At 29.0% G+C, this 27756-nt stretch overlaps 7 protein-coding genes across 8 annotated transcripts; all 7 read left to right on the top strand.

Moving 5' to 3' along the window:
* Positions 1–748: 748 nt before the first annotated feature.
* LOC105252256 (odorant receptor 63a) lies at positions 749–2980 on the top strand. The gene is made up of 5 exons (XM_020027833.1): positions 749–1601; positions 2099–2198; positions 2319–2429; positions 2683–2838; positions 2916–2980. The coding sequence occupies exons 1-5, from the start codon at positions 781–783 to the stop codon at positions 2967–2969; spliced, it is 1242 nt and encodes a 413-aa protein (XP_019883392.1). The 5' UTR covers positions 749–780; the 3' UTR covers positions 2970–2980.
* Positions 2981–6305: 3325 nt separating this feature from the next.
* Positions 6306–8252, top strand: LOC105252229 (odorant receptor 83a). The gene is made up of 5 exons (XM_011259530.3): positions 6306–7153; positions 7468–7567; positions 7655–7765; positions 7894–8049; positions 8187–8252. The coding sequence occupies exons 1-5, from the start codon at positions 6372–6374 to the stop codon at positions 8238–8240; spliced, it is 1203 nt and encodes a 400-aa protein (XP_011257832.3). The 5' UTR covers positions 6306–6371; the 3' UTR covers positions 8241–8252.
* A 612-nt stretch (positions 8253–8864) lies between these two features.
* Positions 8865–15535, top strand: LOC105252254. Its single transcript, XM_011259560.3, has 10 exons — positions 8865–9955; positions 10055–10154; positions 10705–10815; positions 10936–11091; positions 11305–11346; positions 13154–13965; positions 14822–14921; positions 15023–15133; positions 15201–15356; positions 15414–15535. Exons 1-10 carry the CDS (start codon positions 9147–9149, stop codon positions 15465–15467), a joined length of 2451 nt encoding a protein of 816 aa, XP_011257862.2. The 5' UTR covers positions 8865–9146; the 3' UTR covers positions 15468–15535.
* Positions 15536–15758: 223 nt separating this feature from the next.
* LOC105252253 (odorant receptor 82a) lies at positions 15759–17948 on the top strand. The gene is made up of 5 exons (XM_025409505.1): positions 15759–16789; positions 16944–17043; positions 17239–17349; positions 17500–17655; positions 17889–17948. The coding sequence occupies exons 1-5, from the start codon at positions 15984–15986 to the stop codon at positions 17946–17948; spliced, it is 1233 nt and encodes a 410-aa protein (XP_025265290.1). The 5' UTR covers positions 15759–15983.
* Positions 17949–18232: 284 nt separating this feature from the next.
* LOC105252252 lies at positions 18233–22169 on the top strand. 2 transcript variants are annotated; one of them, XM_025409498.1, is made up of 5 exons: positions 18233–19327; positions 19548–19647; positions 19860–19970; positions 20128–20283; positions 21837–22169. In XM_025409498.1, the coding sequence occupies exons 1-5, from the start codon at positions 18528–18530 to the stop codon at positions 22077–22079; spliced, it is 1410 nt and encodes a 469-aa protein (XP_025265283.1). In that variant the 5' UTR covers positions 18233–18527; the 3' UTR covers positions 22080–22169. The 2 variants fall into 2 exon arrangements, with proteins under 2 accessions (XP_025265283.1, XP_025265284.1); XM_025409499.1 differs by lacking the exon at positions 21837–22169 and adding an exon at positions 20754–20879.
* Positions 22170–22294: 125 nt separating this feature from the next.
* Positions 22295–23511, top strand: LOC105252227 (odorant receptor coreceptor). Its single transcript, XM_025409591.1, has 5 exons — positions 22295–22328; positions 22526–22641; positions 22736–22846; positions 23024–23179; positions 23455–23511. Exons 2-5 carry the CDS (start codon positions 22555–22557, stop codon positions 23509–23511), a joined length of 411 nt encoding a protein of 136 aa, XP_025265376.1. The 5' UTR covers positions 22295–22328; positions 22526–22554.
* A 1728-nt stretch (positions 23512–25239) lies between these two features.
* On the top strand, positions 25240–27337 carry LOC105252251 (odorant receptor 82a). The gene is made up of 5 exons (XM_020027816.2): positions 25240–26093; positions 26453–26552; positions 26634–26744; positions 26930–27085; positions 27284–27337. The coding sequence occupies exons 1-5, from the start codon at positions 25300–25302 to the stop codon at positions 27335–27337; spliced, it is 1215 nt and encodes a 404-aa protein (XP_019883375.2). The 5' UTR covers positions 25240–25299.
* Positions 27338–27756: the final 419 nt, after the last annotated feature.

Genomic DNA, 27756 nt, shown 5'->3' with positions numbered 1-27756 from the left:
ACATAGATCCAAAGTACTTGTATAATGTCAAAAAATGGATAAAATTGCATAACGAAATGATATTACATACTTGATTCGATTCTAATAATCTCGAAATCAAATGTTATAAAAATAACCAAAGGAGAAAGGATACAATTACCTATTGTGACTTTTTCGGAGATATAAACTTATTCGATAATTTATATTAATATAATTTATTATATAAAGAAAATATATATATTTTTGATACAAGTTAATATCAGCAATTTTCCATAAATTTTTTATAATTCTATTTTTCCATAAGATTGTATATTATTTTTTACGATTGTATCGTTTAAATAAAAACACTCCTAGGGACTACTACTTAATAGATCTTAATGTGCATAATGGATTGCAGAAAAAAAGTTTGTGTAAATATTAATATAAAACAGAAAGTAAAATTAAAAAATATTTTTTTATTCTATAATCTGCAATACTTTAAGAAAAAAAAATTATCAATCTTTATGGAAGATTCACGGAAGTCTCACAGGAGGTAGCTGTGCAAAACACGCAAGCCTCATATATGTAATTTATGAAGAGTAACAGAAATAGTTCGAGAGGAATAACATCCCCTTTTATCTTCTTATGAAAGTCAATATGAGTATAAAATTCACCCTTCATTGTCCTGATATGGTGATCGTATACACTACTTATTACTTGGAAGGGAAGCTACATGAAACGGCGCAGCCGTACTTATTGTTAGCTTCCTGCGCTTGTATCTTTGCACAATCCTTTCAGTAGCGACGGAGCTCTCGCGCTTTAATGATGTACAGAAATCTTACGCAGAAGTCTAACGTCGTCGCGTCTACCTACGGTTATGAGAAAGACATACAGTTGAGCATTCAGTTGAATCGTTGGATACTAAAACCGATCGGTGTCTGGCCAAAATCAGCAAAAACCTCATGGATAGAAAAATACGGTTATATGCTAATAAACGTGATGTGCACTAGTCTTATTGGCTTCCTGTTTATACCTTGCGCCGTCTACATAACGCTCGAGGTAGAGGACACATATAATACCTTGAAGCTCTCCGGACCACTAAGTTTCTGTCTGATGGCCGTCATTAAATATTCCTCTCTGATCTTCCGCGAGAACGATATCCGCAGAGGTATCGAATACATTAAAAATGATTGGATGAATACACGATATTATGAAGATCGTATTATCATGATCAGAAACGCGAAGTTTGGCCGTCGTCTCGTGGTGTTATGCGCGTTCTTTATGTATGGTGGTGCTGTATTTTATTATCTTGCAATGCCATTCAGCAATGGCAAAGTCACGGAGAGTGATAGTAATTTGACATATCAGCCTCTGGTGTATCCAGTCGCCAGAGTAATCGTTGATGCGCGATACAGTCCCGTCAGTGAGATTTTCTTCTGGGTGCAATGTTTGTCAGGCTTTATTGCGCATTCCATCACTGCCGGTGCTTGCAGTGTAGCCGCCGTATTCGCGATGCATGCTTACGGTCGCATGGAGGTTCTGATGCAATGGATCGAGCATTTAGTGGACGGAAGGGAAGATCTTCGCGGAAACTTAGACGACAGATTATCGATGATTGTGCAACAGCATGTTCGGATCTTACAGTAAGTAATTTTGCGACTTTAGAGAGTGATTTTCTTATATATTTCACTCTTGGAAATGAAAGAATAACGACACAATCGTGTGTGAAAAGAGTAGAAGCATACTATGAATATACAAATTTATATTTATTAATATTATAATAATATTATATTTAATATTATATTATTATTTTACTTTATATTTTTAAACACTGTTCTCTTTCTCTCCTCATTCTCTCATAAATAATGCTACTACTAATAATACATAGTAATTGAAAAAAGTGGAGTATGTTTAGAATACAGAGATAAATAATGTAAATTCTATACAAATCACGCATAAAATATCTGTTCAATTATTATATTTTAAATATAATATTGCAGTTATTTTCATTATATTTTATATTACAATTGAAAAGTATAAATGGATAATTTAGCATCACTGGCCAAGAGTTAATAATTTAATTAACATTCTTTAAAAAAAATATTTTTGTTTCATCTTACACGTGCCTGATGCCTTCCAGTTTTATATCTCTAACAGAGAAAATATTACGTGAAATATCTGTCGTGGAAATCACGGGATGTACATTAAACATGTGCTTTCTTGGATATTATGTTATTACGGTATGCATATCGTAAAAAAAGGCGCTAACCGTCAAATGCATCATCTGTTTTAAGTAATATCGTAGATTATTTACGATAATACGTATAACGTATTAAAATAAAATTATCTTTATATTACAGGAATGGAATAATAAAGAACCTGCACGTTATATTACATATATTGTTCTGCTCATATCTCTTACATTTAATATTTTCATATTTTGTTATATTGGCGAACTTATCGCTGAACAGGTATAATTCTCATTCTCGAAATGTTTCTTTGCATTTTTGATAAACTTAATGACAAATTTTACAATTAAATTTTTACAGTATATTTATGTAATAGAAAAAATATAGTATATATACAATAATATATAGCATATACAATAATAAAATTAAAAAATACGCGCATTTTTACTTTTTGAAAAGTGAAAATCGATAAGCGTAAATATGTTTATAAAAAAAATTTATTGAATTTATAAAAAAAATAATTCTGTGCAAACAGTGTAAAAAGATCAGCGAGATCTCATACATGATCGATTGGTATCGTCTACCAAAAAGAAAAGGTCTCGCCCTTGTGTTAATCATCGCTATGTCTAATTCGTCTGTCAAATTTACTGCTGGAAATTTCTTCGAGTTGTCTCTTAGTAGCTTCGGTGACGTAAGTAGTGCACAATATCAATGTTTATTAAATCGAGTAAACATATATGTTTTAAATATCTCTCGTTCAATCCATAGGTGGTTAAGACATCTGTCGCCTATTTGAACATGTTACGTACATTAACTTCGTAAAATCTATATGTATGCAGAAATTGTTGATTTAAAAAAAATATAAATTTATAATCTTATATTTAAGAAAAAAGAGAAATAAAATATATTTAAATATGCTGTTATAATAAATTTATACATACATATATTCAGAAATATTTATATAAAAATTTAATGTACTTTTTATATTTTTCTATTCTCTTCAAATTTCTTTTTATTAAAATCTCTCTTATAGATAAGATTTTATTATATATGGTATAAAATTATACATATTTAATTATAAAATTATATATTATGATTTTCAATGATCTTGAGTATTAATCAGAAATTAATAACTTCAAATTGGAACTCAATAACCATTGAGGTAAAGATTGCAAATAACTTTTCATTTTTTAGCTTTTACCCGGTTATATCTTCTATAGTATGTACATTCTTTAAAAGAAAAAGAGGATTTAAATTTCTTTCTAACACACAAGGTTACAAATTACTATCTCATAAGCGGTATCAATTATTGTTATTATAATATTTGTTTCTAAATATGTAGTTGGTTTATGTGATGCTGAGGAATACCATGACAGGTTGCGTGATATAAGCCCATCATTTGTGACTATGTTTTAGCAAAATTATTCATACTAAGCTAAACTTTAACAGTTATGCTCAGCGTACAATCTAACATTTTCAGGATATCTCGTTTTCTCGATCGAGTGGTAAGTTATATTTTGAAGAATTTGTTAACGAGAAACAAAAAATCTTAGTATAGATATATTTGACGTGATTATTCTTATAGCAGAAATTTTCAGCCTGTCGGTCTTACTTAATTAATAAAAATGTGCATTTTGCATTTTTAAATAAAATATAAATCTATATAAAACAAAATTATTATTCACACTTTATTACTAATAATTTTGTATATATTTATTAAAGATTTTGTCTTATATAAATACTCAGAAGTAAAACATTAGAATACATATCAATATGCATAACAGGTTGTAAACAAGAAATGAGTTTGTATAAATACAGAAATATAATAAGAAAGAAAATAAAATATATACTATTTACTACAGTTTCATAGTTGAATCACATAAATATACACAAACAATATTTTATGTATGTACGTGTTATAATTTGTAATTTTAAAGAAAATCATCAATTTTTATTGTTCACGGAAGATGTGAGAAACACAAGCTTCATGTATATAATTCATGCACAGCGGCAAACATAGTTGAAGAGGAAAAGTAGTTCTCTTTTATCACATCATATGATAGTCAATATGACTATAAAATGCACCCTTCATTCCCTTGATATGGTTGATGGCTTGACCATTTTTTATTTCCTCAGAAGGGAAGCTATAGGAAATAACGCAACCGCCTTTCTGCGCTTGTATCTTTGTAACTCTTTAGTAACTATAAAATCCTGATGCTTTAATGAAATGGAAATCCTATGCAGATTTCAATTTTGTCGCAAGTATGATTATGAAAGACATGCGATTGAACATTCAGCTCAATCGATGGATATCAAAACTGATTGAAATCTGGTCAAAATCAGCCGGAATCTCATGAGTAAAAACATACGTTTACATATTAATAAAAAAAAATATGTACTGTGAACCGTTTTTTTTTCACGTAATGCCGGAAATAAGCATACGTAGTTTTAAATCATATAATATGACATATGATTTAAAACTGCATACGTTTATTTCTATTACTTGAACAAAACGATCCATAATATAAATGTTTTTAAATGTAAGATCTTTACTTTACGGTAAAATAAAGAACCTACAAATCATATTATATATATATATATATATATATATATATATATATAATTATTATTATTATTATTATTATTATTATTATTATAAGATATATTATTCTTCTTATGTCTCTTTCTTTTCAATATTTTTATATTTTGTTACATTGATGAACAGACATGATTTTTACTATCAAAGCATTCTTTTGCATCTCTCCAATAAACTTAAATTTACTTTACAAATATCTCTTAATAATATATTTCTATAATAATTTATGCATTAATAAAATTCAGAATATGCACTTTTCTTCTTTTTTAAAATAATTTTTATTAGTATAAGTGTAAACATATATATTATAGAAGCGAAATGAAAAAAGTAATCCTGTAAGTAGTACAAAAAATCGGCGAGACATCATCTGATCGATTGGTATCGTTTACCAGGAAGGAAAAGTCTTGCTCTCATATTGATGATTGCTACGTCAAATTTATCTATCAAACTTACTGAAGAAATTACAGAAGAACTTATAAAAATCTCTTCGAGCTGTACTTTCTCTTTCAGTACTTTCAATGACGTAAGTAATGCAATGTCAATGTCTATTATATTTTTTCAGCATGATTTACATATAATTCATTCAATTGATGGGTGATTAAGATATCGATTGCTTACTTAAACATGTTACATACATAAACTTCTTAAAATTTATCCAAAGTGTACAAATTATTAATGTAATTATGTATAAACAGTCAAATAATTATTAATTGTTCTCCATCCCATATTAAAAAGAAAAATGAAGTAAAAATATAATTTTAATAAATAGAAAATTTATGTGTGCATACTGACAAATATATATTTTATTCAAAAATTTTGATATATTTTTCACATTTTTTCCTATAAAATTTTTCTTACAATTAGCATCATGTTCTATAAAACTAAGTGACTTTAATAGAAAATAATGCAAATTTATTTTTAAGAAAGTATTGAGAAAATAAGGAAATGATTCATATATAAGATTCATATATATTCTTTTAATATCCTATCACAAATAAAATTATGACAGAAACATAGATTACAACACATTAAAAATTATTTGAATGGATTCTAAGAATCTCGAGATCAAATACTATTAAAAACATAATTACAGAAATAATTAATTATGTTTATTGCAACTTTAAAATTGCTATTTGATAATTCCAATATTAACAGTTAAAAAAATATTAGAACAAGGTAGAATTGACACTTTTGCTCAAAAATTATTTATTCAATTTTAATTGATCTATAAAATTTTATTGTATTATTATTGTAATATTTTTTATTATTTGAAATACTTAGCGCTAATACATACCTAGTAATTAAAAATATTGTAATGCCATAATATGAAAAATTGCCATTGAAAAATGTATATGTGTAATATGTATTTTTTAGTTGTTTAGTATGGCATTTTATGTATGAGATATATAATATTATAAATGTCTATAATAATCTGTTATAACTAATATTAAGAATTCGTCAAGCAGTTTCGTTGAATAAGTTGAAGGTACTGTAAGTATCGATTATGTTCTGTCTCTCAGTAATTTTTTTTACTGTTCGATATATGTCCGCGCAAGCGTTAACGTACTTCGTTGGAAAACGCAATCAGCAATAGTGATCAGTAGTAGTGCGTCTTCCGCGAATCAACCATGAAGCATACCTCTAGCAAATCTATCGTAGAAGTTTACAGACAAGATAACGATTATAGTCTTCAATTGAATCGTTGGTTCTTGAAATCAATAGGAGCTTGGCCCGAATCGACGAATTCGATGATCAAAAATATTCTGATAAAAATTCTGCAATTAACATGTCATTCTTTAATAGCTTTCACCGTAATACCTTCTATACTATATATTCTCTTCGAAGAGAAAGATATCCGCCTAAAGCTCAAAGCTATAGGACCAACGAGTCATTGTCTCATGGGTGGTATCAATTATTGTTCGCTTTTGCATCATAATGATCGGATACGGAAATCTGTCGAACATATGGAGAGCGATTGGCGTATGATGAAGAAAAAGCAAGATCGAGAAGTGATGCTGAAGAATGCAAGAGTAGGTCGTGTTATAGCGGGTATTTGCGCACTGATCATGCAGGGTGGTGTTCTTTGTTACAACATAGCGAGAGGAATGTCACGGATAATCGTGATCGTCGGCAACAAGACAATTACAACGGGTCGCTTACCATGTCCGTCTTTCAATAAAATTGTGGATACTAGAATCAGTCCAATATATGAAGTTGTACTTGTGTTGCAATGTCTCTCCACCTTCGTAGTGAATAATGTCACAATTAGTGCATGTGGTCTCGCCGCTGTCTTCGCAATGCATGCTTCCGGTCAACTTGATATAGTAATGTTACGTCTCGAAGAACTAGTCGATAAGAAACAAGAGCTAACATTGGCGAATGTCGTAGAGCATCATTTGCGAGCGTTGAAGTAAGATAAATTATAAACAAAATTATATACAATTTTTTTAATTATCTACTAAATGACACAGTCATATTTGAATTTTTGAATTTTTACTGACATTGTCAGATAATTCCATGCGAGCGCTTAAGATTGATTTCTTACAAAATTCAATTTTTTAATTATAAAGATATCAAAAACCTATAAAATACTAAAAATTATTGAAAATTATTTTATTGCACTTTTTGCAAACATTTTATATTATATTTGCAAAAAATGAACTATTTTAGAATTAAAAAATATTAAAAATTTTTTGCCAGTTATTATAAACATATCAATTACAGATTTCTTTCACGTATGGAGGCAATTTTGCGACAGATATGTTTTGTAGAATTAGTTGGGTGTACATTTAATTTATGTATGTTAGGATATTATACCATTACGGTACGCCAAAAAAATTTGAAAAAAAATCTATGACAATTGCTTATTTTTTTCATATTTTAAATGCTATTAATTTACATATATTTCCAGGAATGGTATGAAGAAAGTATGAATACTATAATAACATATATCATGGTACTCACATCGATGATGTTCAATATTTTCATATTTTGCTTCATTGGTGAACTTGTAGCAAACCAGGTAAATAATTATATATATATATATATATATATATATATATATATATATATATAAATTATTCTCATAACTTACCTATAATTAAAATACTTTTTATTTTTGATTCACGATTGATTCAACTTTTGCGACAGTGTAAAAAAGTTGGTGAAGCAGCTTATATGATCAATTGGTATTATTTACCGCATAAAACTGTCCTTGGTCTAATTTTAATAATTTTGCGATCAAGAATTGTAATCAAAATTACGGCTGGAAAAATATTTCATATGTCTATTGCAACTTTCGGTGTCGTAAGCATATGACTTCTATAAAACAAATTTAATTTCTAAGATTCTCTATTATGTAAAAAGTAATACAAATTTACATAGAGCATAATCTTTATTCGGATCTATCAACATATAAATTAATTATATGTTAAACATTTCAGGTAATTAAAACATCTGTTACATACCTAAATATGCTTCGAACTTTAACTATGTAAATATTGCATGAGAAAGACAAAATATAACTATTTTATAATATATTTTATATTTATATAGGCAATATATGAAGTGAAAATATAATTCCTATATGTAGATATTAATTTTTTTCGTATATAAATTTGATTCATATATACAATTGTTAAAACGCAATAATAAATCAATAAATATAGAATTCTTGAATTGTATTTTATTATATATAATATATTTAAAAAATGAATCTTAAAATATAATTAATAATATAATTATATTTTAATTAAAAATCAAATAAGATACTCAGCTGAAATCTGATTATTTGCATAAAACTTGACTTAAGATTCAAGATATTAATCAAAGCAGTAATGCGCACTTTTCTTTGGAATTAATCTTTATAAATTATAATTTAATTTTTTATATTCAGATTATTATGCCAATAAACAATTCATCATGTTTTCACATAATAATTATATAATTATGTCTTATCGACATAAAATGCCTTTAGAAAGGGATTTTATTCATACGTCTAAAGGGATTTTTAAATATTTGACATAAATAAAAGCAATTTTTATTTTTGCATAAAAACAAAATATTAATAATACAATACATACGATCAGTAAAGTCTTGATCGATTGCCATAAATTTTAAAATATGCAAATTAGTGTCGTATATTTCACAATTCTGTACGATCGCTTATAAAACAAAATGCATCACACACTGCACACAGTTTATATCTAATACTAGTCTATAGTTGCAAGTGGCGGTGCAACAAGTAGTCATTATCGATTAGTGCAATGTTCCGCCTCTCAAGACATGCAAACCTTTCTATAAAGAAGAATCTGCGCAATCGCTACATTAACTATTCCGCTTACTATTCCATGTCGCTGAAAGATGCGATAAACGTTCAGTATTTCGTGTGCTTTTGACGAATTATGATGACTTCACTGCCTGTTAAAGTGATGTCAGCTTCGGATCGTTCTGACGAGTATCATAATTATAGTATTCAACTAAATCGTTGGTTTCTGAAACCAATCGGTGCCTGGCCGGAATCGCGTGCAACCACCATCGCTGACAGAATCCTATCAAGGATCATACAGATAACGTGCTACATTCTCATAGCTTTCACAGTAGTGCCTTGCATGTTATACTTTTACTTCGACGAGCAAGAGCTCGATATTAAGATGAACTCGGTAGGACCCGTGAGTCATTGGATCATGAATGGGATAAATTATTCCTCGCTGTTATGGCGGGGTAAAGATATACGTCGTTGCATCGAGCACATGGAGAGCGATTGGTGCACGGTGAGTAGAATCGAGGATCGCGTAGTGATGCTGAAATACGCCAGATTCGGCCGATCCGTAGCCGGCTTCTGTGCAGTCTTCATGCATTGTGGCGTGTTTTCGTACAGCGTGGTAAACAGTCTATCGCCGATGATCGCCATAATCGACAATCAGACTGTCATAATGCGACGATTACCTTGCCCGTTCTATAGCAAGCTAATGGATACCAGCCGCGATCCGATAAACGAAATCGTATTAGCGATGCAATTTTTGTCTGGTTTCATAGCAAATTCTATCACGGTTGGTGCGTGCAGCCTTGCCGCGGTTTTCGCGACACATGCATGCGGTCAATTTGCCGTGCTCTATTCTTGGTTGAGCGAACTAGTCGACGAAGAAGAGGAGAAACGATCTGTCGAATGTAAATTGGCTAACATAGTTGAGCAACATTTGCGTGTATTAAAGTAAAGTATCGCTTATTAACTTTATAAGAAATTATTTATAATATATACTAAGTAAAAAAGAAGTCAGTGCGCTTAAAATCTGAAATATTATAATTTTAGTTTCTTATCAAGCTTCGAGAAAATTATGAATCAAATATGTCTCGTGGAATTAGTTGGATGCACGTTAAATTTATGCTTACTTGGATATTGTTCTATTAAGGTATAATAAAAAATATTATTAATATATCATTTAAAGCTCTTAGTTTCTCACTAATATTATAATAAACTAAAGCCTAAATAAATTGTTTTTTATAAAATATGATAAAAGAAATTAGTGTTTTATATGCCATTATATATATATATATATATTTCATTCGATAATATATATTCATGAAATAAATCTAAGACTTTTTTTGTTTGTTTATTAATAAATAGCTATTATCTTGTGTATTAATCATTCATTAAGAAATAGCTATAAATCTTGATCAATTGTTACAAATTTTATTTTTGTCAACAAATAGAACACATACAAGTAAGTTATGTATTTATTATGCATTTTTAATAAAAATAGAGGGAGTTTTTTATGATATATGATAGAAAATAATTTATTTATTTATATGTATATAAGAAAAAAAGTTCACATAATTACTTGCTTTTAATTCAATATGTAATAAGAAAACAAAGATTTTAAAATTTTTCATTGAAATATTAATTATTTCTATATTCTTAAAGAATTTTTATTTTCTCAATACTTCGTATTGCAATTTCAGGAATGGAATGCAAGAAATACGAAGACCATAGCAACGTATAGTATTTTGTTCATATCTATGTCTTTCAATATCTTTATATTCTGTTACATAGGCGAACTAATCACGGAACAAGTAAACTATATATTGCTTTTTTCGAAATAAAAATTTATGAATATAAAATTTTACAAAATATTTGTGCAATTCTTATATAAAGATATATTTATTATATTATATTCATAAAATTAATTTCAGTGCAAGAAAGTGGGCGAAATGGCTTATTTTACTGACTGGTATCGGTTACCTCATAAGACTGCTCTCGGTATGATATTAATAATATCAAGATCTAGTGCCGTGATTAAAATCACTGCTGGAAAATTAATTCAACTTTCTTTAATAACGTTTGGTGATGTGAGTGTTTTTTAATAGCACCACACTTTCACCTAAAAGTAAAATTTCATTATTTCATATACTACATTTCATTGCATTTTTTTTGTACAGTATACTTATAGATTATCTAATTTTAGAAAAGTTTGATATAAAAGTTATGTTAAATTTATCAAATATTTTAAATATGAAACTTCTACAAAAATTTATTTAATCTATTCTTCTTATCTATTTCAGGTGATTAAAACATCTGCAGCATATTTAAATATACTTCGTACCGTAACCATGTAACTATAATATGTATAAAAATAGAAGCAAATTAATTCACATGCAATAAGAAACAATTTAAAAATCGTCGGCTTTTAGTAATATTATTTCCTTATTAATAATATGTATATTGAACCTTTGAATTATTGAATCATAGAATATAAAAAAAATTAAAGTACATAAAAATAATATCCTATATACAATAAATACATAAAAATATTTATTTTCTATGGGCACTTTAGAAAGCATACAATATCAAAATTGCTATTTTATCTTTTCCTCTTTTTATGATCTGCCTTTCGACGAATCGACACACCAACACGAAAAAAACAACGATGCAACAAGTTGCACTAAATTTATCAACTAGCGTAAAATTCCGCTTATTTACTGCAATGTGCTTTTTTCTATATCAAACACAATCACGGAAATTTGCTGCAACACACATTTTCATTGCGCGAAGATACTAAAACCAATAATACGTGCATTTTCATAAGATAGAAAACTGCGAACAAATTGAATATGAACTATTATGCAGCATTTGCGCAGGCAAAGGCAATGGAAAATTTGCAAATAATATTTACATTTATAAAAAATATTAAGTTTATAACTGAAAAGATTTTTGATTAGCAAGTGCATGTATTATATATTATTATATATAGAATATTTGAACTTTACATCAAGTGAATTAAGCATCAAATATGTCTCATTGAATTGATCGAAAAATATTTATGTTCGATCGGATATATAGAATATTTGAATTTTACATCAAGTGAATTAAGCATCAAATATGTCTCATTGAATTGATCGAAAAATATTTATGTTCGATCGGATATTACGGATATGATTACGGTGGGATAAAGATTTCTGCACTAAAATTATGTTGTATGTGTGACTTATATGTGTATGTGTGATTATTATATTAAGTAGTTAGTTAATATATATGCTAACATCTTACTGCTCAATAAAAAATGAAAAATTTGAAAGCTGAAAGATAAACATGTCAATAAATATCATTAATCATAAAAACATTGTTTCCACGTATTTCGATCTTTCAGAAATGGAATATGAAAGATACGAAAAATATCACAAGTTACGAAAAGGATAAATAACGCACAGATTTGCATAAAAATATGACGTATGCCGCATTAGTGGCATTCATAAAGAAGCTTGCATATTTTATTATTAACCACTAATCAGTTATTTTATGATTGATTATATTTAATATTTTTCTGAAATAGATATTTTAAAAATAAATATATTATCATATTTTATATAGTTTAAAAAGAACTTAGTGATATCGCCCATATAAAACTTATATTTTGTGAGCTTCTGAATAATTTATTTCAAACAAATGAAAATATCTTATTTAAACATTCTTTTTTTCTTTTTCTTCGTTTCTTATTTAAATTTTCTTATTTAAATTATTCTATTAAATATTCTTTGTACTATCATCATATAAATTGTTTACTATATCACATAACTCTTAGAATAAATTAGTCAAAAAATAATCCGCACATTAATTTCAAACAAATGTCACCATATTATTTTCTCCAATGAAACACTATCAGTTTAGTCAAAAAATCAGTTTGTAAACTAATATAATTCTGCAATGTTCTGTATCGATAAAATGCTTCATGTATCACATATGATCATAGAATTCTTGATCAAGTTAACTCAAGGTATATATAGATGTATTCGCAACGTTTACCGAAGCAACAAGTCCGACAGTACCTTTCAATCGATCAGATTTATTTCATATAGTGGACTATCTTTTCGCGCAGACGCCACAGCGACCGTTACTATAATAGTCGATTAGTAGTTATTGTGCCGTCGTGTAGTCATAATGTGTCGGTCGGTGACTAAAGAGCTGCACGATCACAGTGTACAACTGAATCGGTGGTTTCTAAAGCCGATAGGCGCGTGGCCGCGATCAACCACAACTTCGAGCAGCGAGAAAGCTGTGTCTCGCGCTCTAATATTCGTTTGTTATTTTTTAATAGCCTTCACCGTGATACCGTGTGCGTTGAACATCGTTCTCGAGGAGAAGGACGTCGAGCTGAAACTCCGTGCAATTGGCCCGCTGAGTCATTGGCTTATGGGTGGAATGAATTATTGTTCCCTATTGCTGCGTAGCGCCGATATACATCGATGCATGCGACATATGGAAATGGATTGGCGGATTATCAGGCGATCGCAGCATCGCGAGATCATGGTGAGGAACGCGAAGCTGGGCAGATTCGTGGCAGGTTTCTGCGCGATTTTCATGCACGGCGGCGTCTTCTCCTACAGCATCGTGTCCGGGATGACGACGGTGATGGTGCCGATCGACGACAATCGGAGCGTCCCGATGCTTCAGCTGCCTTGTCCCTCGTACAGCAAGTTTGTGGATGCCCGATTCAGTCCGGCAAATGAAATCGTGTTAATAATGCAGCTGTTCTCATGTTTCATAGTAAATTCCACTACTGTCGGAGCTTGCAGTCTGGCCGCCGTTTTCGCTATGCATGCGTGCGGACAGCTCGATATCTTGACGTTGTGTCTAGATAAACTTGTCGAAGGTGAAGGTGTGAAAAAAAGTGATACGGTCCAACGAAGATTAGCCGATATCGTGGACCATCACTTGCGTGTTTTAAGGTATTAATAGAATTATGTATTATATATATTCAAAAATAAAATAATATTTAGAAATTTGGCTCAAATAAATAAAAATTAAATCAAAATTGGCATATAAAAGCCATAGTGTGGTAATTAAAGCGCAGGGAAGAAACAACCTTTCCTTCTTATTAATTGTTGATTTATTTCCAACTTAAAAATAACGGGCGTTAATAAAAAGAAAGTGTTGTTTCTTCCCTGCGCTCTAACTACCCCCGCGCTCTTATGTGCCAATTTTGATTTAATTTTTTAAAAATAAAATATTCGAAAATATAATTTCAAACATGTAATTGTAATTATTAAACTGTACTTAATTTAACATGCAATACTCCTTTAGTAGGAAACTTTTTGATTTATTAACAAAGAATTATTTCCACTTTCATTTATGCGAATAAATCGCGAGATTTATCTGATTGTGAATGACATGATTTAGTTTTAATTTTGATATTATGAACTATATATTTTTATTTATTCGCTTTTATTCTCATGAGCTACCAAAACAAGCTTTTGGAAGCTGAATTGTCTTTTTGTCTACATTAACAAAAATTTTGAAGCAACTTTCAATTTATAGAGGAATACTGTAAATAATGTTTTACGCAAATCTTCAAAATTACATAATTTTATCTTATTTAAGAAAATTTTAGAGAATATTGCAAAATAAACTTCTTTTGTAAATAAAATTTTGATTATAAACTTTTTTGATTATTTAAACTTCGATATATTATATAATGAAACAGATAAATGCAGTATGTGTTGATAAAAATAGTTTAGACAACATTTTTTAAAAATACAACAAAATATCAAAGATTTCTCTATTTTCTTAAAATTTAAATTTTAGATTCATAGCACGCATCGAAGATGTTATGCATCAAATATGTCTGGTAGAATTAGTTGGATGTACATTTAACTTGTGTATGCTTGGATATTATTCAATTACGGTATGCTAATCATCTTAAAAGGTGAATAGTCACAATCACACTTTAATAATACGCCTTTTAAAAGTCTCGAAAAAATTTTCAATTTGTTATAATCTTTTTAGTGGTGGAATAAAATTGATGCAAAGAGTATAGCAGCATATATTATTGTATATATATCCATGAGTTTCAATATTTTTATATTTTGTTACATAGGTGAAATTTTAACACAACAGGTAAAGAAACAGGGAATATCGTCTAGCATAAATATTAACATATATTTTTAATAGCCATATTTATTAGTGCAAGAAAGTCGGTGAAACAGCATATATGACTGATTGGTATCGCTTACCTCATAAAACAGCTCTTGGCTTGATCTTGATCATATCCAGATCGAGTTCTGTGATCAAAATAACTGCTGGAAAATTAATTCAACTTTCCGTTGCGACTTTCAGTGATGTGAGTATCAACAATTTCTTTTCCAGAAGCATTTCGGCAAATTATTAATCATTCCAGGTTATCAAAACATCCCTCGTTTATCTGAATATTTTACGAACTGTCACAACGTAAACATGAATGTGAGATTGTAGAAATTTCCGATATATTCTCATCTCCTTTATCTGTATAACATTTTTAAAATAAAGGCACACAAACACATTATTATTTATTTGTTATTAAAAGATACAATTTAAAATTAAAATTAAAATTAAAAATTGTCGAGAGAGAGAAATACAGATTGTATTATAATTATTATAATTTTTGGCATTCTTTACAAATTATCTTGTATTACTTCCTATGTTTTATTTATTAATAGCAACATGTAAAATATTAAATATTATGCCATAAAATATTAAGTGACATTCACAATTATATGCACCAAAGCATATTAATCCACAAAGTTCTCTTTACAATAAGCGCTACCCTTTCGCGAGTTATTGATTAAATCCATGCGTATTCTGTACGTTCATCAAACAACTCTAAAGATTCGCGCAGGCGCTCGTTTGAATATAACTCTAACGCACTATTTGTTACTACATATATATTTGTCACATTCAGTGCATCGTGCGCCTTCACGAAGCGTCCATCATGACGTACTCCGAGCATGAGGCAACAAACATTCAACTTACATATAAAAATAATAACGATTACAGTTTACAATTAGCTCGTTGGTTTCTAATGCCACTCGGTATTTGGTCGCGAATAAGCATGACAACGAAAGCCGAGAAATTTATTTCATACGTGCATATTCTTGTCTGTTCATTCTTAATGACAATCGTTACGGTGCCGTTTTTCTTATATGTATGGCTGGAGGAGAAAGATATAGAGATAAAATTGAGCATGATAGGTCCGTTGAGTCACTGGATTATGGGCATGATTAATTATTGTTTACTCCTTGCATACACTAACGATATACGCAAATGCGTGCAACACATGGAAATGGATTGGAGACTGATTAAAAATAACGAGGATCAACAGGTGATGCTACAACAAGCCAAGGTCGGTCGTTTTGTCTCTGGAATCTGCGCGATATTCATGCAGAGCGGCACATTTCTCTTCGCTATAGTCAAATCATTGACTACCACGATCGTTATCGTTGGCAATGAAACCATTTCAATGCGTCTAATGGCTTGTCCGATTTACAGCAAGTTTATCGATACAAGATTCAGTCCCGCGAATGAAATCATGCAAGTTATAGAAATATTATCAACTTTTATAGTTAATTCCGTTACGGTAAGCATTTGCAGTCTCGATGCGATTTTTGCTATGCACGCGTACGCTCAGCTGACTGTGTTATTTTCGTGGTTAAATAAACTTGTGGACAAAAATAATGAAAACAATTTCGCTGGACGAAGATTGGCTATTATTGTGGAACATCATTTGAGAGTGCTGAGGTATTTCATTTAAGTATCTGCACTACATGTGATTTTATAATATTAAAAAAATATTCACATGAAAAAAATGACTTATATTAAACAAAATATTTTTTTTCCTCAAAAAAAAAGATGTTATGTTAAACGTTAATATTGCATATATTATATGTTTCAGTTTTATATCACGTATGGAATCTATTATGCAAAATATTTGTCTCGTGGAATTGCTGGGCTGTACAATGAATATGTGTTTACTTACTTATTACTTTATTACGGTATGCTAAAAACAAGAAAGGTGAATATGTGATAATGCATATGTTTATTTATGAAATGTCAGTTTAGTAATTATACATATATTTATTATATAAATATCAGAAAAAGAGAATTAAATATTCGTCATTTTTTAATTATTAATTAGAAAACAACGAGTAATTGATTCTCTTTTTCTTATATTATTTTTATCTTTATAGAATTTTAATACATTGGATGTGGCAAAATTAATGTCATTTGTTATTATATACTTATCTATGGCTTTCAATATTTTCGTATTTTGTTATATTGGTGAGACCCTCACAGAGCAGGTAATAATTTGAATTCAAGTCAAATATAATTAATGACTATGCCAGGCACTTTAAAAGATAAATCGTTTTTTATATGTATTTTACTATATTTCTACTAATTTCTACATATTTTTATTTAATAAAAAAATTTTTTTAATTTAAATTTATTAGTGCAACAACGTCGGTGAAAAGGTGTATATGATTAATTGGTACGAATTGCCACATGAAACTGCTCTTGGGCTTGTTTTAATAATAGCACGGTCAAATAATGTTATCAGGTTAACTGCTGGAAAATTCTTTCAATTGTCTGTCGCAACTTTTGGTGATGTAAGTATCACATATACATCGCACTTATAATTAAGCATTAATAAAAATTTAATATATTGTATATATTCATTTTCTATTTATTTGTATTATTTATATTAAATTATTGTAACATTTATACCGGCTACATTTTCTAATTTTTAATACATATTTAAATTAATACATATTTAAATTAATTTTAAAATTTCCGAAATTACTAACCTGCATTTTATAAGGAAGAGATATTACTATTTCAGATAGTTAAAACTTCCATGGTATATTTGAATATGTTGCGAACGATGAATTCCTCTGCATGAATAATATTAACTATATTGAAAAACTTAATATATTTTATATAGAATATATAGATATAATAAATAGAAGTATTCAATAAATAGAACAAATTATATTGCAATATGTATAATTATGCTTTGAAAGCGTAATAGGTTTACGTAGATTTTTACGCCATTCAAAATCATCACACCTTTTCTAGTTAAACATTTATGTTTAATACATACTCAAATCTAAATTATATTCAACGTAATTCGTAATTGCAAGATATTACGTATTATGAAGTAATATTTTTCTTGAATATGTATTTATCTATTTATTAATTTCTTGAATATGTCCTACGTATATCGTATTGCAAATTACGTATTTACATACAACTGACAGAAAATTAACAGAAAAATTTACCAGATGTTTCCTGTGTGTTCCCCATTCTTAAACAGTCAATGCTATATTTCTGAGTATTATAATTATCGATCAGACATGCGTCTCTCTCGGAAAGCACAACCCTATACGTTCACCAAAGATTCGCGCACGCGCCCGTTCGAACATAATTCCAGTGCATCACCCATCATAGTCAGTGCATTGTCCGCCTCCGCGAAACAATCATGATATACTCCGAGCGTATACCAACAAGCATCAAATTTACATATAAGAACAATAACGATTATAGTCTTCAATTGACTCGTTGGTTCTTGACGCCAATTGCCGCCTGGCCACGAATATGTACATCGACCATCGATAGGGTTTCTTTACAGGCACATATTCTCTCTTGCTTATCCCTGATAACAATTATCATGGTGCCGTGTTTGTTATACGTATCATTAGAGGAGAAAGATATTCAGATTAAGTTAAGTGTTATGGGTCCGCTGAGTCATTGGATCATGGGTACCATTAATTACTGGCTGCTACTTATGCGCAGCGAGGATATTCGCGAATGCGTGCGACACATGGAGACGGATTGGAAGCTTGTTCGAAGGATCGACGATCAAGAAGTGATGCTACGATACGCCAAGATTGGTCGTTTCATAGCCGGATTTTGTGCGGTGTTTATGCAGAGCGGAACGTTGCTTTTTGTCGTAGCCAAAGCGATGACATCTATTACTATTCTCGTGGGCAACGTAACAACATCGATGCATCCGATGACTTGTCCGATTTACACCAAATTTATAGACACGAGATTCAGTCCTGCAAATGAGATCATGTTAGCTGTGGAACTATTATCGTGTTTTATAGTGAATTCGATTACGGTGGGCGCTTGCAGTCTCGCTGCAGTTTTCGCGATGCACGCTTACGGTCAACTGAATATGCTATTCTCGTGGTTAAATAAACTTGTTGCGGATGAGGAAAACGAATATGCTGATCAGAAATTGGCTGCTATTGTGGAGCATCATTTAAGAGTGCTAAGGTACTTTATTTAAGTATCAAAATTTGACTATATTTGCGCGCGTTCGTCGTGTGTATTATTGATAACAATCTATAATAATCTATAATAATCACAATCTGATTAAACATTTCCATATCAAATAATATTTTTATTTCTATAAAATATATTTATGTTGCACAAAGTGGAATACAGATATTTCCTTCGTTAAAGAAAACCGAGTTGGATTTCATATACATTTCAGTTTTATATCGCGTATGGAAAATATTATGCAAAATATTTGCCTCGTGGAATTGGTGGGATGTACAATAAATATGTGTTTACTTGCATATTACTTTATTACGGTATGCTAAAAATTAGAAAGGTGAATATGTGATTTTATAATTTTTTTTTATTTAGGAAATGTCTTTGTATTTATAAAATTTTTAATAATTATATATATATATATATATATATATATATATATATGTATATATAGTATAAATGTTATATTTATAGTATAAAAAAGAGGGCTAAATCTTCATTATTTTCTAATTATTAATTTTTGTCTTTATAGAACTGGAATATATTTGATGCAGGAAAATTGATATCACTTGTCATTATATACCTATCTATGGCTTTCAATATTTTCGTATTTTGTTACATCGGTGAGACTCTCACAGAACAGGTAATAATTTGAATTTAAGTTCAATGTAATTAATGAATATGCAATAAATTAAAAGTAAGCAATTTTAAAGATAAATCGTAATTTATGTTTTACTATATTTCTAGAATACTTTTATATTCTTAATTAATAAAAAAATTTTTTAATTTAAATTTATTAGTGCAAAAATGTTGGTGAAAAGGCATATATGATTAATTGGTATGAATTACCACACGAAACGGCTCTTGATCTTGTTTTGATAATAGCACGGTCAAATAATGTTATCAGATTAACTGCTGGAAAATTATTTCAATTGTCTATCGCAACTTTCGGTGACGTAAGTATTATACATATATCACACTTATAAGCATTAATAAAAATGTAATATATTGTATATATTTATTTTCTATTTATTTCTATTTATTTCTATTTATTTCTATTATAAATTATTGTAAAAATTTTTTATCGGTTATTTTCTTATTGAGTGACTCAAATACTAAATAATACAAATTCGAAAAACAAAAGCTTGCGAAACAGATTTTCGTGTTTGTCTTGTATCATAAATATTAATAAAAGTGATTTAATTATGTAATTTACTTGATTTTGAAAATAAACGAATACAATATAGTTATATTGATCGATGGTTTCATTGTCTCTACTAATAATTCGAAATCGAATTTGGACGAACTTATATATTATTAACATTTGAGTGACTCAATTTTTGATACATATTATTTTTAATTAATTTTATAACTTTCGAAATTATTAATCTACATTCTATAAGAAAGAGATATATTGCCATTTCAGATAGTTAAAACTTCCGTGGTATATTTGAATATGTTGCGAACGATGAGTCCCTCTGCATGAACAATATTAATTATATTTAAAAATCTAATAAAAATTTTATACAGAACGTAGATATGATAGATAGAAACCAATAAATGAAATAAATTATGTTATGCAATATTTATAACAATGTTAAAACTGTAGATAGATTTTTACGTTATTTAACATAAAACATATTTTCTAAAATTAAACAATAACGTTAAATCTAAATTATATTTACTACACACAAGATGATTTACACACAAGATTTACAATTGCAAGATATGTATTATATATAAACCAGATAATATTTTTCTTTAATATATTTACGTATATATATATATATATATATATATATATATATATACGTAAATATATATATATATATATATATATATACGTAAATATATATATATATATATATATACGTAAATATATATATATATATATATATATATATATATATTTACGTATATTTTACGTATATAATATTGCAAATCGCACATTTACACATAACTGTGAGAGAGAATTAACAAAAAGACTTATATCTGTCATATGTTTCCCATGTGTTATCTACTCTTAAACAATCAACGTTACATTTCCGCGAGCAATAATTATTGATTAAGCATTGCGTCTCTCTCGGAAAGCACAACCTTATGTTCACCAAAGATTCGCGCACGCGCCCGTTCGAATATAATTCCAGTGCATCACCCATCATAGTCAGTACATTGTGCGTCTCCGTGAAACAATCATGACGTGCTCCGAGCGTGTGCCAATGAGCATAAAACTTACACATAAAAACAATAACGATTATAGTCTTCAACTGACTCGTTGGTTCCTAATACCGATTGCCGCCTGGCCACAGAAATGCACATCCACGACCGAAAAAATCTCTTTGCTGGCGCATGTTCTCGCTTGTTTGTTTCTGATAGTAATAATCATGGTGCCTTGTTTGTTATACGTATCATTAGAGGAAAGAGATATTCAAATAAAACTAAGCGCTATGGGTCCACTGAGTCACTGGATCATGGGTATCATTAATTACTGGTTTCTTCTTACGCGCAGCGACGATATCCGCGAATGCGTGCGACATATGGAGATGGATTGGAAGTTGGTTCGAAGGATCGACGACCAAGATATGATGCTACGATACGCCAAGATTGGTCGTTTCATCGCTGGATTTTGTGCGGTGTTTATGCAGAGCGGGACGTTCCTTTTTGTCATAGCCAAAGCGATGACATCTATTACTATTCTCGTGGGCAACGTAACGACATCGATGCACCCGATGACTTGTCCGATTTACACTAAATTTATAGACACAAGATTCAGTCCTGCAAATGAGATCATGCTAGTTGTGGAGCTATTATCGTGTTTTATTGTGAATTCAATTACGGTGGGCGCTTGCAGTCTCGCTGCTGTTTTCGCGATGCACGCTTACGGTCAACTCAACATGTTATTTTCATGGTTAAATAATCTCGTTATGGATGAGAACAAGGGAAACGAGTATGCTGAACAAAAGCTGGCTGCTATCGTGGAGCATCATTTAAGAGTGCTGAGGTATTTTATTTAAATATCGAGATTCGTCGATCCGAGATGTTAGCGCGTTTATATCATAGATAAAAATTCTTTTCAATCATAATCTAACTAAGCATTTCCATATTAAATAAAATATTTTTATTTCTATATTTTATATATATATTTATATTGAATAATGTAGACACAGATATTTCCTTTATTAAAGAAAACTGCGTTAGATCTCATACGTTTCAGTTTTATATCGCGCATGGAAAATATTATGCAAAATATCTGCCTCGTAGAATTGGTGGGATGCACAATGAATATGTGTTTGCTTGCATATTATTCTATTACGGTACGCTAAAGATTTAAAAAGGTGAATATATATTATAGCAGACTTTTACTTGTTTATGTATAGAATATTAAATGTAATGTCTCCGATTTCATAGAATTGGAGTGATTTTGATGCAGCAAAAATAATGTCATATATTGTTGTATATGTATCTATGGCTTTTAATATTTTTATATTTTGTTACATTGGTGAAATTCTCACGGAACAGGTAATATCCTAAATTTGATAAATTTTTAAATACGTAGTTTATTATTACAACATTAGGTAATTAAATTGCTGATTGCATTAAAATTTCTTTTTATTTTCTAAAATAATGTTCTTAATTTTCTTCATTTTTTAGAAAATGATTATAAAAAGCTTTAAAATATTTTTATTTATTTATTAGTGCAAAAATGTTGGCGAAAAGGCCTATATGACTAATTGGTATGATTTACCGCACAAAACTGCCCTTGGTCTCGTTTTGATAATAGCGCGATCGAGTAATGTTATCAAGATAACTGCTGGAAAATTATTTCAATTGTCTATTGCGACTTTTGGTGATGTAAGTAAAACATATATTGCACTTATAAATGGGATATTGTATTAATAAAAGTTTAATACATTTTTTTATACTAATTTTTTATATTAATAAATTATTACAACGTATATTCCTTCATATCTTTCTCCTATTTATTCTTATTTGTTCTCCTTATGAATCTTTTATTATTTTGGAGTCATATTCACTCACGTTTAACATTAATGTTCATGCTCTAATGTTAAATTTATCGAAGTGCAATTAATTGTACCATAAATAGGAAGGAGAGTTTCTTGTTTCAGGTCATTAAGACTTCTGTGGTATATTTAAATATTTTAAGAACGATGACTCCCACGTAAACTAAATAAAATTTAGAAAACAAATATATTTTATATAGAGTATAGATGTGATTTGAAAAATAGAAAAAATATGTAATAAATAAAATAAACTATATTATATATTATACTCATATTAATTATTTTTCATGATAACTTTGGCAGTATCTGCATTTTGCAATATATAATATTACGAGAAGTTGATTTTAAAATTAAAAATATTAAGATTTTTTATAAAATATATGTGTATGTATGCATATACAGGGTGAGTTTTAATGCTTGTGTCAATCTTTTTATCGTGCGGGAGATTACCAATTGCATAATAAATTGATCGATACATAAATGTCAATTATTTGGATCGATCGTATCTAAGGTCCGAATATAATGTGTCCAATTAAAGCAAATTAATAGCTGAAATGATGTAGTATGGATTTATTATTATTATTATTATTAAAGCTACATATTTATTCTTATTATTATTACTATTATACATATTATATTCGGGCCTTCGATACGGTCGATTCAAATAATTGACATTTATGTACCAATCAATTTATTATGCAGACGATAATCTCCCACATGATAAAAAGATTGACATAAGCATTAAAACTCACCCTGTATATATATATATATATATATATATATATATAATATAATATATTTTGTATAGAACGAATAAAAAATATATTCTCTTAAACTACAACAAAAATAAGAATTTATTAAATTTTCTCTGGCAACTATAACTAATTTTTAATGTCTCATAAGGTTTTAGTTTCATTAGCAATCAAAAGTAATTACTAATTTAATTAATACAAAAATATGTTTGAAACACACATCTTAATTTTGAAAACATTAATAATTAAAATACAATACATTAATTTGTGGCAATGTGGATAACAAGTATATATCATCGTATAATAAATAAAAAATTACATGAGACATTTAATTGCTTGATTTGAAGTTTTAAAATAGTAAATCAAATATTATGGCAGCAAATAGGGAGATTATTATTTCGAATAATATTAAAAATTCTTTGGGATATACAAATTTACTACAAATTATTGGCGTAAAGTATAAATCATGACAAGTAAAACAAAATGTTGAATTTAATATTTTGCATATATTACAGATGGAATATTTTTTCCAAATAGAAAAAAATTTTAAAATAATTGTAATAATTATATAATCGTATATCTAATGCAATTTAAATTTGATAATCAGCACTATAAATAAGATTTGTGAGAGAGCTATAAACTTACAAATCAAATACTTGCAGTTAAAAGAATTGGCTATCTAATTTTGGTAATATAAATTTCATTTGTTGTATCAATTATAAAAAAATCTATTTTTTTTTTCACTTTCTTCTTTTGAAGCCAATCGAAGCGCAGATTTATTATATTAATCAATTTCTGAATGCTGTTTTGAATCAATAAAATTAATAAATAAAATATAACTAATAGACAATATCAATGATAATGCCAAAGATTTGTATTACATTTTTTAAAATAAAGATGCAAAAAATAAAACATAATAAAATTATTTTATCGACACAATAAAATAATCCCATCAACAGAATGAATGCGTGAATGAATTGCGTGACCCAGCTCTTATTGCGTTCAATCAGCTGTCATGCGATAAACTCATCGCTGCTTGAATTTGTTACCACCGTAAATATCGATTGCTTAACAACTATGTGTATTATTCGAAAGTATAGTCTACAAAATGCGCAAGCGTTATTCTATGACTATCGTCCATCGTTTTTTTTTTTTTTGTTAATCCGCTCAATTGTGTTCGTGCGCTTGCGAAGCGAACATGAAGAGTTCTCTGCAACATGTTCCGATCATATTTAATTATATAGAGGACAAGGAGTATAGCATACAGCCGATTCGTTGGCTTTTGAGGCCGATAAGCATCTGGCCAGTATCGAACTCAATCAAGGAAAGGATTCTATCGATGGTGTTACTGCTATTGTGCATTTTTCTCATTATCAGTACTTTAATACCTTGTGCACTGGCTATTTTTCTCGATGAGACCAAGGACGTCGAGGCCAAGGTACACGATTTCGGACCTCTCAGCAATTGGGCACTCGCAAGTCTCAAATACTGCTCATTGCTGATGCATGTCGGTGACATACGTCGATGTATCGAACACATCGAATCAGATTGGCGAGCCGTGACAAAAATCGAAGAGCGAGAAATAATGTTGAAGAGTGCCAGGATTGGTCGTTTCATCGCGATATTTTCTGCAATTTTCGTGCATAGTGGAGTGTTCTCTTACAGTATCTTCCAAGCAATGACGTTAAACAAGACTATCGCCGATAACGTGTCAGTGCATTCTCTGCCTTTTGCATTTTATGATAAGATTTTGGATACTACGAGAAGCCCGGCGTACGAGATAATGTTTATGATACAATGTTTATCCACATTTGTAGTAAATTCCATAGTGATAGCCAGTTGCTGTGTCACCTCCGTCTTCGTAATGCATGCCTGTGGTCAATTAAAGATTCTAATGTCCTTATTAGATAATTTTATTGACGAAAATGAAAAGAGAGATTTTTCACAGCAAAAATTCGCAGTAGTCGTTGAACATCATTTAAAAGTACTTAGGTGAAAAATAAATGAATAATTTAATTAGATTTTAATTTTTTTTCGCGAAATTTCAATTTATCTTTATAGCCTTATAAAAGCTAAATAGTTTCTTTAATTAATCAGATTTTTAGTATAATTTTTAATAAATATTTTTATATTACATAATTAAAATGGATTTACTTATCTTTTTTTTTTGAATTAATAATATATCAGATATTGATACATTAACCTTATTCATTAAATGAATATGTTCTGAAATGTGCGTCTTAATACAATATAATAATCATTCATATATATATATATGAAAAAAGTGAGCAAATAATTAATTATTATAGTGTTTATTACTAAATAGCATTTATTACTAAATATCTTTTTAGCTTCGTGTCTCACATAGAAAAAATTACAAATGTTGTTTGTCTTGTTGAAATAGGGGGATGCACAATGCATATGTGCCTTTTGGGGTATTATTGTATATTGGTAGGCACACATAAAATTCATCGTAAAATATTTATCATTCGTTTTATTTATTTTTTGTAATAAGTAACTAATCTTTTTCAGGAATGGAATCAAGATAGCAAAGAAGGTATAGTGGCGTATGTTATAATATTGATCTCTGTTACTTTCAATATTTTTATATTTTGTTACATCGGAGAGATCCTTTCAGAGCAGGTAATTATAATGGCACCCTATATAAAAAAGCAAAACTATATCAAATATTTCTTTTGCTTAATAAGAAGTTGAATAATCCAGAACAAAATAATTAATTTCGTATTTAAATTTCATTAAAATGCTATACTGCCGCGGACGTATTTTCCGATTTAATCGTAACAGATGTATAAAATGGATTATAATAGTGCGATCAAATTGGCGAAACCGCCTATATGACAAATTGGTATTTATTACCTGGAAACAGTGCTCTCGGTTTTGTTTTGATAATTTTACGTTCTAGCATCGTGGTCAAAATTACTGCTGGAAAAATGATTGAACTTTCCCTTTCTACCTTTGGTATTGTAAGTACACGAAAATGTATCTCTCGATTTAAATAGATATGTAATTGTTACATGAGTAACATCTTATGTAGATATAATACAGATATATAATATAGATTCTTCAAAAATAAATGGATTATTTTAAAATTAATTTTTCTTCTTTTATTATTTAAATAAATATATTCTTTAAAACGACAACATGACTTATAATTGTTTCAGGTAATTAAATCTGCATTAGCATATTTAAACATACTTCGTACTCTTATTATGTAAATATTAATAATTTTTTTATATATTAAATAGAAAAATGATAAATAGCGAATAATATTTAAGTACAGATTAGTAAGTGATTAAATAATTAAATAATAATTATATTTCTGTGAGAATATTATGTAATATTTTTCTCTGTTCTCAAAGTAAAATTTAGACATTTGTTCGCTTTTTTAAATTTGCAATATATACTTTACTGTATATAATTGTGTTAATAAAATTAATTATTTCATTCTTTGTTAAATCATGATCATGATGCTACATATAACTGCACACTCAAAACTAATACTCGATGCACGAAACTTCAAGTATCGATTACGCTTTTTCTACCTGTTGCCGCGGCAATATTGCACATGACTACAATAATACACAATAATACATGGATAAAGACTATCTTGCGCATTATGTGCCATCTTCAATGT

Source organism: Camponotus floridanus, unplaced genomic scaffold (assembly GCF_003227725.1).
Source record: "Camponotus floridanus strain SB8 unplaced genomic scaffold, Cflo_v7.5 scaffold27, whole genome shotgun sequence".
Classification (NCBI taxonomy): domain Eukaryota; kingdom Metazoa; phylum Arthropoda; class Insecta; order Hymenoptera; family Formicidae; genus Camponotus; species Camponotus floridanus.
This window is presented reverse-complemented; position numbering and strand designations above follow the sequence as displayed.